Source organism: Nicotiana sylvestris, chromosome 9 (genome assembly GCF_000393655.2).
Source record: "Nicotiana sylvestris chromosome 9, ASM39365v2, whole genome shotgun sequence".
Lineage (NCBI taxonomy): Eukaryota > Viridiplantae > Streptophyta > Magnoliopsida > Solanales > Solanaceae > Nicotiana > Nicotiana sylvestris.
The window spans coordinates 4848439-4864174 of NC_091065.1; the positions used below are offsets into that span (position 1 = coordinate 4848439).

Below are 15736 nucleotides of genomic sequence, written 5' to 3' on the forward strand. Positions count from 1 at the left end.
ATGAGTTCCCACTTTAATAGCCTGTTTGGCCAAGCTGGAGAAATCGGCTTATTTTGAGAAGTACTTTTGAAAAAAGTACTTTTGGAAAGAATCTGTTTGTGTTTGGCTAATCAGTCTGAAAAGCACTTTTGAGAATTTGTGTTTGGCCAAACTTTTTAGAAAGTGTTTTTTAGTGTCAAATTACGAATAAGGACATGAATAGATTTACTTAATAATTAATATTATAAGTAAATAAATAATATCAAAATTTTGTTATTACATGCAATAATTAAAAAAATTCATTTTATTTAAGTAAAATATGAAAATAAAATTAAAAAGTACTTAATTCTTTTAATATAAGTTAAATATATTAAAATTCCTTCAACAAATATAAAAGCATTCACCCCTAAAGACACTATATATTAGAAAGTTTCCTAAAAATAAGAAGAAATATTTATAAATTAATATCCTAAGTATTAGGTTTAAGGGTTATTTTGGTATATACTATATTTTGTTAAGGGTACTTTAGGTAAGAAGAAAAGTCAAAACTGCTTCTGCTTCTACTTTTGGAAAGAAGCTACTTTTTCTGCTTCTCTGAAACTGCTTCTGCTTCTTCCCAAAAGCACTTTTTTCCCCAAATAAGTTTGGTCAAACACCTCAAATTAGAAAAAAAAAATGTTTTTGAGAAAAAAACATTTTTTTATCTTGAGAAGCTTGGCCAAACAAGCTATAAGAGATATGTCAAATCTCACTAATTATTGTTTGAAAGGAATTTTCCAATTTTGGTAATAGGGACCTCAAATTTGAATAACATTTAAACATAAGTTTCTATAAAAATATTCTTTTGCCATATATGCTATACCAAAGCATTTGATTCTCTTAACTATTAGTACAAAAATCCCTTTTTTATTCCAAGAATGTCTCTAACCTATATTGATTCTGAACTAATTTCTTTTCCTAATTCCACATAGCTCCCACTAGCCAATAATGCACATTTCTTTTTCTATCTTGAAAATTGCAATGCTTTTATACAATATTTAAAGAAAACTACCACAAAGGTCAAGTACCCAAAAGAGAAAACTCAAAGAAACAAATTTCTCCGGTTCATATTATTTGTCTTTTAAAAAATTTTACGCTTAAAAAAAGATTATTATCCTTAATAGTAAAATTAATTTATAACTTTTTTCTTAAATATTCCACTTAATTAACACTCGACTAACCTCTAAATCTGTCGCGCTATTAGTAAACAAGATTATATTAAATGTTTTTTAGAAAAAAAAAATTATCTTTATACTACCCTTCAGATCTTACGTACTATTGGTAAATAGGATTGTGTTAAAATAACAATAACATTTACATCTCAATCATAAACAAGTTGGGAACGATTAAATAAATCGTTATTGCTTCATTTAAACTTACCTCATGTCATCGTCAACCAGAATTGTATAAAAAAAGAAAAAGAAAATTACACTCTACTAATTGGAGCATTAATTATGTATTTGAAAAAAAATAAAGTAAATGATATTTTGTTATTTTAAAATGTCAAAATTTTTAGATCATTAAAAAAAACTAACAATTGAGATCAAAATGATATAAATGTAACTTTATCCACAAGGACCAATTACCCAAAAGAAGGACACAAAAGGACAAAATACCCCCAAGAATAATTACAAAATAATATTGTCAAGATCACAAGAAAACTACAAAATGATATATCCCCACATCTCAAGACTTCAATTTGCACTTGTAATAAAGGTCAAGGGTCACTTCTCTCCACCCACCCTATCTAGGGGCAAAATCTTATCCTTAAATAAAAATTTTAAAAACTTACATATATTTAAAATTTACACCAATATTATTCTACTTTATCACGATTACTAATAAGATTGAGGTTAAAATATGAATTAATTACAAATATTATTCTACTTTATCACGATTACAAATTTACCCAAGGTAAGGTTGCGTATAATATATCCTTGTGGTTCGATCCTTCTCCGTACCCTGCGTATAGCGAAAGTTTAATGCACTGGGCTGCCCTTTTCGGGGGAGGCCAAGTGGGTTGAGCAGGGGACTTTCCAAATGTGATGTTTAGGATTCTAAATTTACTTGCATACCTCCTAGATCGAACCCGATGTATGCGTTTTGCCTAGTGCGATTTACCTCTCCTATATAATTTGTGGGCTATTATACAAGAGCGGGGTTTACTATGTGCGTACCGTGCATGATACTTTCATTTTACACGGCTCATAAGTGATAACAGAAAGAAGAATTGAAGGATAGAAACTACGGATTCTCTTGTTAACAAAAAAAAATAGTTAATAGTATTAATAACGAATATTGCTGAAATGGACAAATAAAATGGATCAAAAGAGAATAATAATTTATATAATGCAATCTGTATATTTATTGCATTGATCAAAAGAAGTTCAAGCACACACTAGTGTTAAAGTGTTCTCACTGTTTCACACATAAATAAAAGCAATTTCCTAACTCAAAACATTAACTTTTCTTTTAAATATATACTCATCAAATGCATCTACCTATTCTTTTAATTAAGCGCTATAAATAGTGATAGATTTCCTTCATTAATGAGTTCCAATTTATTCCTTCTTATTATATGTTACATATAGTTCATTTACCTTGATGTCTCGTGTCAATTTGGTATAAGTAATAAGTATATAGATATTTTATATAGTTTTTCAAAATATACTAAAATTTACCAAAATATGGGACGTGATCGTATCTAATTACGTATTCTTATTTCGTGCAGAGGCGGATGTAGTGTTCTACCGGCAGATTCAATTGAACCTATAACTTTTGACGCGGAATAAAAATTTGTATGTAAAAATTTATTAAAACTGCAAAAATAGTAGATATAAACCCATAACTTTAAAAATATAATGAGTTCAATATTTAAAACCTTAAAATTTGAACCCATAAGTTTTAAATCTTAGATTCGACTATGATCTCGTGGATTAAGAAAGATTGTCTCCACGATCGGTACATATTACTTTTGGCGTAATCTTTGAAGTCTCTCTTTCAAATATATTAAAACCCAGTAAAATGGCACACGTAACTGTTTAACGTATTTACACATATCCTTATCTATGCTTCAAGATAGATTTTCTCCACGGTCGGTGGATATTGGCTTTTGGTGTAATCTCCGAAGTCTTTCTTTCAAATATATTAAAACTCAGTAAAATGTCACACGTAACTGTTTAGTATATTTACACATACCCTTATCTTTGCTTCAAGAAAGATTTTCTCCACGGTCGGTGCATATTGTCTTTTAGGGTAATCTCTAAAGTCTTTATTTCAAATATTGATAGTGTTATCCAAGATACATTAAAACTAGCAAAATGCTACGCTTAACCATTTAACGTATTTACACATATCCTTATATGTGCTTCAAGGGAGATTGTCTTCACAATTAGTGTAGATTATTTTTGATATAATCTTTGAAGTCTTTCTTTCGAATATTGATAGTGCTATTCAAGATACATTAAAACTAGCAAAATGCTATGTGTAATCATTTAATGTATTTACGCATATCTTTATATGTGTTTCAAGAGAGATTGTCTCCACGATTAGCGTAGATTATTTTTGGCGTAATCTCTGAAGTCTTTCTTCCAAATATTGATAGTGTTATTCAAGATACATTAAAACTAAGTAAAGTGTGACATGTAACTATTTGGCTTATTTACAAATATCCTTATTTGTGCTTCAAGAGAGATTGTTTCCACGATCAGTGCATATTGTTTTTGTATTTTCTGAAGTCCTTATTCCAAATATTAATAGTATTATTCGAAATATATTAAAACTTAACAAAATATTTAACTGTTTAACGTATTTACACATATCCTTATATGTGCTTTAAGAGAAATTATCTCCACGGTTAGTGCATATTGCTTTTGGTGTAATCTCCGAAGTCTTTATTTCAAATATTGGTGGTATTATTTAAGATACAATAAAACTTAGTAAAATACTACACGTAACTCTTTAACGTATTTACATATATTCTTATCTGGCTTCATGAGAGATTATCTCCACGATCGGTTGATATTGTCTTTTGGTATAATTTCCGAAGTCTTTATTTCAAATATTGTAAGTTTTATTTAAGATACATTAAAACTTAGCAAAATACTACACGTAATTGTCTAAACGTATTTACACATTAAGTGTAGAATTATTTGTAGTTCAAGAGAGATTGTCTCTACGATAAGTGTAGAATTATTTTTGCTATAATCTCTAAAGTCTTTCTTCTGAATATTGGTGGTATTTTTAAAGATACATTAAAACTCAATAAAATACCACATGTAACTGTTTACCGTATTCACAAATATCTTTATATGTGCTTCAAAAGAGATTGTGTCCACGATCGATGCATATTACTGGTACGTATTATTCCCTTATACACTTAAACTTAGCGAAATACTAACTATAATCATACAAAATATTTATACATTTTTTTCTCTCGGATACCAAGAAAGATTGTCTCCACGATTAGCTCATATTGCTTCTATCATAATCGCTTGAGTGATTCTTCTTAATACTTGTATAAGTTATTAAAAAATACACTAAAATTTATTAGTAAAATACAAAACATATCCATACCAATTGAGGCATTAAAAAAAGATTATTTCAACTTAATCCCTAGAGTCTTTCTCCCAAATACTGATATATATTATTCAAAATACACTAAACCTTATAAAATAATACTATGGACTTGTTTGTCCATAACTTTTTTTTTCGAAACTTATCTTCAAAATATTGTTTGGTCATACATTGCACTGTATTTTTGTATTTTTGAGGGGAAAAAAAATTTGAAGTTGAATTTGAAGTTCGAAAAAGTAATTCTTTCAAGTAAAAAATTATTCTCCCACACAAAATTACAATTACGTGAATTTTACACCCAAATATAATTTCAGATATCCTAACACCATTTTTTTTAATTATAAAAATCATATTTTTATGTCCAAATGCCCACTAAACCATGTCAAATATTTGCAAATATCCTTTTAAAAAATACATATACTCCCTTTTGTAAATCCACCCTTTCTCATCCCAAAGTACCCTCAAAAACTTCATTCTCAAGAAGGAAAACAACTGGAAGCCCTCAAAATATAATATTATAATATAATAAACTCAAAAGAAAGCCAAAAAAATCGAAAAAATAAACAAAGAAAAAGGTTGATTGGCTTGGCTTTTAACCAAAAGAGTTGACACCTTTCACCTATCCCCATTATATCACCACCGCCAAAAAAGCAAATATAATATTCATTTTTCCATTTAATAAAATACTGGTTATAACTATAATATTCATTTTTTCATGTAATAAAATACTATACTATTCTACCATAACTCCCTTTTTTTCTCCCTTCTCTTTCTGCTCTCTCTCTCTCTCTCTCTTTTCCCTTGTGTAGTCTGAAGGGTCAATTATTTCTCATAGAGAAGAAGTGTTGAACAGACTTTTTGAACCAAAAAAAGAAAAGGAAAAAAAACTCTTTTGAGGTATTTTTCTTCTTCCTTTTTTTTTTTTGTGTGTGTTTGATCAAGTTGAGATTTTTATTGGTTTTTGATGTTATTTTCTACTTGGGTTTCTTCATTTTTTGTCTTTAGAAATTTTCTTTGACTTCATTTTTTGACATTCGCATATAAACTGATCTTTTATTTTAGTGTAAAGATTGGAGCTTTTGCTTCAAGATAGCTTTTTTTGTGATCAAGTTGAGATTTTATTGGATTTTGATGTTATTTTCTACTTGGGTTTCTTTATTTTTGTCTTCTGAGATTTTGTTTGACTTCATTTTTTGACATTCTCTTATAAACTGATCTTGATTTTTAATATTTGGCCATTTATTTTAGTGTAATGATTTGTGATTTTGCTTTAAAATAGCTTTTTTGGTGATCAAGTTGAGATTTTTATTGGATTTTGATGTTATTTTCTACTTGGGTTTCTTCATTTTTGTTTATTGAGATTTTGTTTGACTTCATTTTTTGACATTCTCATGTAAACTGATCTTGGTTTTTAATATTTGGCCATGTATTAAAAGTGTAAAAGTTAGAGCTTTTGCATCAAAATTGCATTTTTCTGCTTTTCTTCTCTTTTTAGAAATTTGTCTTTAGAGATTTTTGTTTGACTTCATTTTTTGATAAATTGATCTTGATTTTGCTAATTAACTTTCTGTTTTATGTGTTTTGTCTTGTGTTTCAGTATAAAGATTGAACTTTTGCTTCAAGATTAGATTTTTCTTTGTTTTTTTTTTATATAAACTTTTTTAGTTGAATTTGGCTTTTTACATCAAGAGATAAAATCTAACATATGAATTTGGCTTTTCCTTTTTTTTTTTTTTTTTGAATATTTACATCAAGTGATAGTTCTAACATATGAAATTAATAGTTTTATGGTCTTTTCAGTTACAAGGTTTTCAAGAAAATCCCCTTTCTTTTTTCCTCCTTTTTTTGTTCTTGTGATTTCTGGTTGAGGGGTTACAACAATTTCATATATTTCAGATCTAGAAATATGTCAAATTTTTCAAAAAATGGTATATTGGAAAATGAAATGGAGATTTTTTTTGATGATCTTGGCTTTTTAAAGTGATGTGTACAAATTTAGGCTTCTGTTTTGATGAAAGTGCTTTATCACGGATGTCACTAGTATAACTATCTGCCAAAAGAGCCACCTTCCCCCCCCCCCCCCTTTCTTAGCTTTTAGTTGAGCTCCATGTGTTTATTGTGATCTTCACATGTCTATTACTTTATTTTTTTGAGGTGATTTAGTTGTACAAATTTGTAGTTGATTCTTGATGGGGACGGAGAGCCTTGGCGTAACTGGTAAAGTTGCCGCCGTGTGACCAGTAGGTCACCGGTTCGAGCCGTAGAAACAGCCTCTTGCAGACATGCAGGTTAAGGCTGCGAACAATAGACCCTTGTGGTCCGGCCCTTCCCCAGACCTCGCGTATAGCGGGAGCTTAGTGCACCGGGCTACTTCTTTTTTTCTTCTTCTTGATATTGATGTTTAACTTCCTTTATTTTGACTAGATTTGACTTATTCATGTCTTGTTTGTTTTATTTTGAATTAAAGTGGCCTCTGGTTGTTGCTAGATGTAATGAATTTTGATTTTCTTATTTTCTTTGTCTATGTATTTGCAGGAGGGAAGTCATCAATTTGAGGATTAGCTGTTTAATCCCATTTGGTTTCTTGAAAGGTTGTTACTTTTTTAACCGTTAATTCGGGCCTGCCAAGATGATGATGTTTGAAGAAATGGGGTTCTGTGGCGATCTTGATTTCTTCCCTGCTCCGCTAAAGGAAGTGGAAACAGCTGCTTCGCAGATTGAGCAGGAGTCGGAGCCGGTGATGGATGATGATTATAGCGATGAGGAGATTGATGTGGATGAGCTGGAGAGGAGGATGTGGAGGGACAAGATGAAGCTGAAAAGGTTGAAAGAAATGACTAAGGGGGGTAAGGAAGGTGTCGACGCTGTCAAACAACGCCAGTCTCAGGAGCAAGCGAGGAGGAAGAAGATGTCGAGGGCACAAGACGGGATCTTGAAATACATGTTGAAGATGATGGAAGTGTGTAAAGCTCAGGGTTTTGTTTATGGAATTATCCCGGAGAAAGGGAAACCGGTTACCGGGGCATCGGATAATCTCAGGGAGTGGTGGAAGGATAAAGTGAGGTTCGATCGAAATGGACCTGCAGCCATAGCAAAGTACCAAGCTGATAATGCGATTCCGGGCAAGAACGAGGGATCTAATCCGATTGGTCCTACCCCTCATACTTTGCAGGAGCTTCAAGATACCACTCTTGGTTCTTTATTATCAGCTTTGATGCAACATTGTGATCCTCCTCAGAGGCGATTTCCATTGGAAAAAGGTGTTCCACCTCCGTGGTGGCCCACTGGACAGGAGGACTGGTGGCCTCAACTAGGCCTGTCGAAAGATCAAGGTCCTCCGCCTTACAAGAAGCCTCACGATCTGAAAAAGGCGTGGAAAGTTGGTGTTCTCACGGCGGTGATCAAGCACATGTCCCCCGACATCGCTAAGATTCGCAAGCTGGTAAGGCAATCGAAGTGTTTGCAGGATAAGATGACGGCCAAGGAAAGTGCAACTTGGCTTACCATTATCAATCAGGAAGAAGTTTTGGCTCGAGAACTTTATCCTGATCGCTGTCCGCCTTTGTCCTCAGCCGGTGGTAGTGGAACTTTTACTATGAATGACAGCAGCGAGTACGATGTTGACGGTGTTATAGATGAGCCTAACTTTGATGTTCAAGAGCAAAAACCAAACCATCTCGGTTTGCTGAATGTTAATGTTGATCGATTCAAGGAGAGGCTGACTATGCGACAACAATCTCTTCCAATAAAGGATGAAATTATTATTGCGAACTTAGATTTCACTCGGAAGAGGAAGCCGGCGGATGAGCTGTCTTTCTTGATGGATCAGAAGATATATACTTGCGAGTGTCTTCAATGTCCACACAGCGAGCTCCGCAATGGTTTTCAGGACAGATCCTCCAGAGACAATCATCAATTAACTTGTCCTTTCAGAAATTCCCCGCAATTTGGAGTTTCAAATTTTCATGTTGATGAAGTCAAGCCAGTTGTCTTTCCTCAACAATATGTCCAGCCGAAGCCAGCTTCTCTGCCGATTAACCAAGCTCCGCCTTCGTTTGATCTGTCAGGACTCGGGGTTCCTGAAGACGGTCAGAGGATGATAAACGAACTTATGTCGTTCTACGATAGTAATATACAAGGAAATAAAAACTCAATGGCGGGGAACGTTGTGATGTCAAAAGAGCAGCCTCGTCAACAACCTAGCATTCAACAGAACAATTACCTACACAACCAAGGGATTGTATTGGATGGAAACATCTTCGGGGACACCAACATTTCTGCTAACCATTCCGTGTTCCCACAAGGTGATCGGTTTGATCAGTCCAAGGTTTTAACTTCACCATTCAATGCAGGCTCTAACGACAATTTCCATTTCATGTTCGGGTCTCCATTCAATTTACAGTCCACTGATTACACTGAAGCTCTTTCTGGGATCACACAGGATAACATGCCGAAGCAAGATGTTCCGGTTTGGTATTAGCAAGGATGTTGCTCAAAATGTATATCAAGTACCACGACTTCTGTACACATGGATGTCACTTGTTTCCAAGAGGGAATATCTACAAATAATCAAGTGGATTTGAGTTGCCTACAGTTCTCTCAGTTTGGTGTTTCCGTTACCACGTAGTTGTAGAAGTCGGAGGAATCTGCATGGTGAAATGAAAAAGGTGTAAGAGTCGTCCTCAGATATTCGCCATGCTGGCTGGTTAGAAAGAACTTATAGATGTTTTTAAATACGGTAGTCGTCGTTTTGTTTTTACATAATTCTGTATAGGTTAGCTTTATCTGAGATTTCAATCTGTTTAAGTTTCTTAAATAACTGTACTTCGTCGATGATTCGGGGAATTGTGAACTCTTTTGTGCCTATGGCTGGTCAAGTATAAACTGTTACAATTCTCTGCAGGTGCAGGTTTCTTCTTGTTTAAGTACTATTTTGAGAGGTGATGGTGGTTGTGTAATGTAGCCAAAGCTGTGTGATATATTTTAGCATCCTATATGCTATGGCTTAAGAATAAAGTGTATGTTTCTATGTAAGTTGTTGATTTCATGAAATTGAATGTCTGGTCTACTTGAGTCTTGTGGATTGCTTCTTTGACATCTTTGAACATACAAGAATTTGCTGATACAACCTTCCACAGGATATCCAAACCTTATGTTAACCCCCCCCCCCCCACACACACACACCACACAAGATCAATAATAATACCGATAAAAGGACTTCGGTCTAAGTGGTAAGAGCGTAATATGTGTTGTGTGGGTTAGGTGCACATTACTATTTGAACTTTGCTAAGTGGAGAAAGTGTAAAGGGACATGATCATTATACATGAAGTTTCGAACCTTGCACCACCGACTCTCAGGAGCAGTGGCGGAGCCATATTGAACTAATGGGTGTCAAACGATACCCCTTTGCCGGAAAATTATATTATATTGTTAGATAATTTTTTATATTATATATATATTTACTATACGTTGACTCCCCTTGAATTTTTGATGTATTTAATTATTTATATATATTTTGACACCTCTAGATGAAAATTCGGACGCCGGCACTGTGCAAGAAATGTTTAAGTGGAGAAAGGGAAAAAGGAACATGATCATTATTCATGAAGTTTCGAACCTTGCACCACTGACTCGATATTTCTCGATTTTTTTAAAAGCCCCGTAACCAGTAACCCAAAACTAGCCTCGATGTGAGTTATTGATACTTGTGCTGGTGGAAGGTAGTATGTACATGGTTCAATAGTCCAGTTAGGGATAAAACCAGGAAGTGTGTGTGTGTGGGGGGGGGGGGGGGGCTTAAAAGCAAATTTGTATGCCTTAATTAGTTACTTAGGTTGTCTCTGTCTAAATAAATTTTTTATTTGTGAAAATTTAGGCTATTAGTATAGTGTTATCAGATAAGCGTTATTTCTCATCAGCACAATTATTAAATAATTTATTCACGAAGGCTTTAGGTAATTACAAAAGAGTAATCTAGTATTTTTTTGTCTCTACTAAATTTTAAACTCTGATTTTTCATAATTTTTATTTGCTTTATTGATATCTAAGCAACACCCTTAAATGCATTACTGGCTACTTGTTTTTTTCTTGGATAATTGTGGTGTTCTGATTAGTTACACATACCTCAACTAATTTTACGAAATTCCCAGTAACCATGTGTGACATATTCGAAAGGCTCAAGGGAGCCTTGGAGCAACAGTAAAGTTGTCTCTATGTGACCTACAAGTCACGAGTTAGAGCCGTAAAATCAGTCACTGATCGTGAGTAGAAGTAACATGTTGAAAGGATAAGGAAGAAAGTACTTTTTACCCTTTTTGAGTAATTCCTAATCATTTCTCCACAAAGTTATAGTTTTGGTTCAGAGTTTCAACTCCAATAATTGGAGTTGACCATTGATAATATTTCTTAATTTATTAGAACAAATAAGGATATACAAAAAAGTAGGCAAGTATTTGACTTGAACAACAAACAATATGTATATACATATTTTCTTCCCTAAGGAAGATATCACTTGACTAAACCCAAATATTAATATTCTTTTTCTTACTCCATTTTTTAATTTTAATTTTTATTTTTATATAATTGTGAATCTCATTTAACAAAGTCAAATTGGGGGAATAGACTGATACCATTTGCAAATATTCATGTGTACGCTTTTTGGGATTTTAGCGACGGACGACGATCGGATTTTTTTCTAGTTATTATTGACTAATAGCGATTAAATCTAGACTTTTAACGATCAAATTTTTCCTCGCTAAAGACCCTTTTTTCTTATAGTGAAATCCAAAAAAGAGGAAAGAAAATGCATTTATACATACAAAGTCTTTGAAAGGCACAAATCTACTAGTCAAGCAAACATTATCTAGCAAGAGAACATGTAGTGCTTGTAGTAGGCTTGTCTTTTACATCTACATATGCAATGCATCTATACCATTTTTTGGCCTATCAACAGATCCAATACAAAAAAAGCTACAAAATCCTCTTGCATTTATATTTTAGATTCATTAAGTAGACCGAGCGGTTGCTCTGATGGTAAGCAACCTCCACTTCCAACTAAGAGGTTGTGAGTTTAAGTCTCCCCAGGAGCAAGGTGGGAAGTTCTTGGAGGGAAGGATGCCGGGGGTCTATTTGGAAACAGCCTCTCTACCCCAGGGTAGGGATAAGGTTTGCGTACACACTACCCTCCCCAGACCCCACTAAGTGGGATTATACTGGGTTGTTGTTGTTGTAAGTAGTGCCCAATACATACAATATATAATATTTTTTGATTTTCCATTCGATATTAATTTTGGCATTTGATTAATTTAAATTCGCGTCGTGAGGTCCACTTTAGGGATAAAACTCTAAGAAGCGGAGCCAAATTTTAACTTTATGAGTTCTGAATTTTAGAACGACAACTTCAAATGCTAATTAATAGCTGAGTTTCAAATATACTGTTTGAGCAAAAGTTATTAGGTTCGGCCGAATAGCAACCAGGCTTCTAGCTCTGCCTCGGAAAATGCTCCCTACAAAAGACGACTTCATATTAAGGGCTCGAATCCTAAATCTTTGATTAAAGACAAATAAATACTTACCACTTGATCACAATCATTAATATTTGTACAACAATAACAACGACCCAGTAAAATTTCATTAGTGGAGTTTGGGGAGGGTAATATGTATGCATACCTTTCCCCTGCCCGAGGGAGTAGCCCCTAAAAATATTATACAATATTCATACATTGAATAATATCATGCAGAAGCTTCCTAAAAATACTAGACATGTTTTGTTGATATGCTAATAGCTAGCAAATTCTTTATTTATTTGTTTAATATTGTTCAATTAGTTTATTGCTGAGCTTTTCCATAAAATAAGGAATAATTGAAAATAAATACTTAATTATTTAGATCTCTACGTGGCCAATTAGTAGCGAGTGGTTTAGCATATTTCAAACTTTCCATTTAAAATATTAAATTTAAAAAGTCAATAATTTGCTCTGTTGTAATAGGTTGAATGTGGAGCAGTCTCCACTTCATTATCCTAATTTATTTCATTATTTTATCATAATTGTAATAGTTTTTTCCCTTTTCTTTAACTGAGATGGTATATGAGTAATACAATATTCTTTAGTAACATCCCTTTATCTAAAAATATTGCAGTTGGGTTCACGAGCTTTAACTAAAATTAGAATTAAAAAAATAAAGTACTGAAAACAGATATTGCAAATTAAACACTAGGTAATTCTTATTTGTCCAAAGTTAGATGGACAAAGTCACTCGATACTTATTGGTATGAGATAACATGTATTCCATAAAATTAGCTGAGATGGAGGCACGCCTGATTAAACACAATCTTCCGTAAGTGAGGTCTGGGGTGGGTAGTGTATACGCAGGCCTTACCCCTACTTGGTGAGGTAGAGAGATGTTTCCGAGAGACCCTCGACTCAAGAAAATGCGAAAAGAGAGAAAAGGGCAGAAGACGAAATAGAAAGAGAAAGAAGATAGAAAGAATAGGGAGACAAAGAAAGATAAGGAAAAGGAGAAAAAGACAACAACAACAATAAAAAAAAAGCAAGTAAAAGAAAAAGTAGCATCAAATAGTAACAAACTGAAAAATACGATACACTGAGCGAATGAAACAATAAGCAAATACTAGAGGTCAAAGAATACGAAAAAAAACAAGAGAGCTACTAATACTCCAAAAAAAGAACGGGGAACTCTCGACTACCTACTAGACTTCTATCCTAATCCTCGATCTCCACACCTTTTTATCTCGGGTCATGTCCTAAGTGAGCTGCAGTAGTGCCATGTCTTGCCTAATCACGTCTCCCCAATACTTTTCTGCCTACCTTTACTCCTTCTCAGCCCCGCCATGGCCAGCCTCTCACACCTCCTAACTGGAGCATCCGTACTACTCCTCTACACGTGCCTGAACCATCTCAGCCTCAACTCCCGCATCTTGTCCTCCACGGGGGCCACTCCCACTTTATTCCGGCCTGATTAAACACCACGATTCTAAATAATAATAATAAAAAAGTTGCAAACAGTGGGATCGCAAAGTTGCATAGCAAATTCAAAAGGGAAAATTTCACATTAGAACAACTGAGCTCCATACTTTTCAATTTTATAGCCCATATTTCAATTTACAACCAACTAGCCCAAAAATAATAGGCTAATATTCAACATCCAACTCAAATAGGTTCTCAAAATTACTATTTAATTTTTAAAAAAGATTTCTCAAGCTTTTAAATTAATTTTCGAATCAGTAACTGTCACTCAAATAATTTCCTAACCACTTAAACTTGTAGGGTTTTTGAAAGCCGATATACAACCTTTGGATTTTCTCATTTGAACACTCGAACTCATGATTCTCTTAACTAATAAATACATCTGACCCTTGAACTTATGCGTGTGTATTACACCTGCACAGACGTGTCCATCTAGTCAGCAATGACCAATCCAAAAGTAAGATCCCACCCAACTAATGACATGTATAATTTTTAAATAAAAATTGTCACCTATATATATATTTTAAAAATAAAAATAAATATAATAAGAAAGAAAAAACTTAAACCCTTCCAGCTTCCTCTTACCCCGTTCCTTCCCATCATCCTCCTCCCCCCACACTTGTAACTCATTCGTCTACTTCCATATCAACACTCCCTTCCTAGGTGCTTCTTCGTCCTCTCCTCTCTTTCCAAATTTTTCTTATTTTTTTCTAGCTATATAGATTGTCGGAGAAATTTTCCGATCAGTACTATCGTAGAAATGATTTTCTTTAAAGTTGTGACAATTAATTCATTGTAGTGGCCAATTGGCGTGACCTCCTCAGCAGCAGGAATCGATTGGCACTGCTCTTGGGCGATTTGGACCACTAGAACACCATCTCCGACCAACTGGAGCCCGCCGGAGAGTTGCAGGTCATCAGAAGTGGCAATTCCTACAGTGAAATCTCCTGATTTTTGGTGGAGAGGTAGTTATTGGTGTGGAGAACAATCTCTACGGCTTGGAATTGCAAGATTGAATGGTTAAAAATTGAAGAATAGCCAGACCCGATGAATTGAAGTGACTTTTCTCTAAATCTAACCCGATGAATTTTTTTATTTTTTAAAATTAATTATTTATCTTTTTTTAATTATTTTTCATATTCACGCGCTTAATACGAGAGATTAACACGCAATTGGCCACATCAGCAATAATATTATCACCTAAGCATAGTCAATGGTCAAATATGTTTATTAGTAGACATTTTCTGAAGTAGAGGTGTTCAAATGAGAAAATCCAAAGTTTATGTATCGACTTTCAAAATCCCTACAAGTTTAAGTGGCCACGAAGCCATTCCGCCTTAATTCAACAAGCCAAATTCATTTGGGTGGTGAAAATTAGATTTTTAACAGCTTTAAATACGTGGGTTTAAATTCCAAATTTGATTTTGTGAGAAATTTGGAATGAGTGTTATTTAGACTTGTTAGAAATAATATAAGGAGGTTGTATATAAAATTTGAAGTCATTTAATGGAGATTTGGACTGGTTTTGAACGAGAATTGCAACTGAAAATTGTGGAAGAAGTTCGTCTACAGACACTTGTATAAAGGTGTATAAAAGTGTATAAGGTGTGTTTCTACACTCATATACACTATTATACAAGATTATACATAATTATACAAAAAAACTCACTTCGTCTTCTTCCTTGCGTCTTTTCTGAAATTTAACTTAAATCTTGCTCAAATCTACTCTAAATCACTTCAAATTTAAATTTTGAACTTCTTTTGATATTTTCAATCAATTGAAACAATACCCAATCCAAACAACTAACAAATTCAAAACCCATTTTCAAAAGCAAAGCTTTGAATGGTTTTCAATGGTGTACTTCTACTCTTCAATTTTCTTACATTGCAAGCAGGTGACACAAGAGGAGAAACAGAAAATACACGGCCCTTGAAGCATATTTAGAAGATGTGAGAAGAAGAGAGAGTGAACGCAATGGTTGTGAGAACAAAGAATTAACTTCATAGCTTTTAGAAGCAATGATTGTAAGAACACAGATTTTGAATTTACAAGTGCTTTCAAAATATGTACAATGTGGGCTAGGTGAGGTAACACTAAAAAATATGGGTCATTTTTTGTTACGGTGTGAAATCATATGTATTTTCTTGTAATTCT

General features: G+C 33.6%; 1 protein-coding gene across 1 annotated transcript; it reads left to right on the forward strand.

Annotated features, from left to right (window-relative positions):
• Positions 1-5322: 5322 nt before the first annotated feature.
• Positions 5323-9666, forward strand: LOC104247402 (protein ETHYLENE INSENSITIVE 3-like). The gene is made up of 2 exons (XM_009803412.2): positions 5323-5490; positions 7129-9666. The coding sequence occupies exon 2, from the start codon at positions 7223-7225 to the stop codon at positions 9071-9073; it is 1851 nt and encodes a 616-aa protein (XP_009801714.1). The 5' UTR covers positions 5323-5490; positions 7129-7222; the 3' UTR covers positions 9074-9666.
• Positions 9667-15736: the final 6070 nt, after the last annotated feature.

Coding starts and splice junctions, on each gene's coding strand:
- LOC104247402 (XM_009803412.2), top strand. CDS start 7,223: ATGATGATGTTTGAAGAAATGGGGTTCTGTGGCGATCTTGATTTCTTC.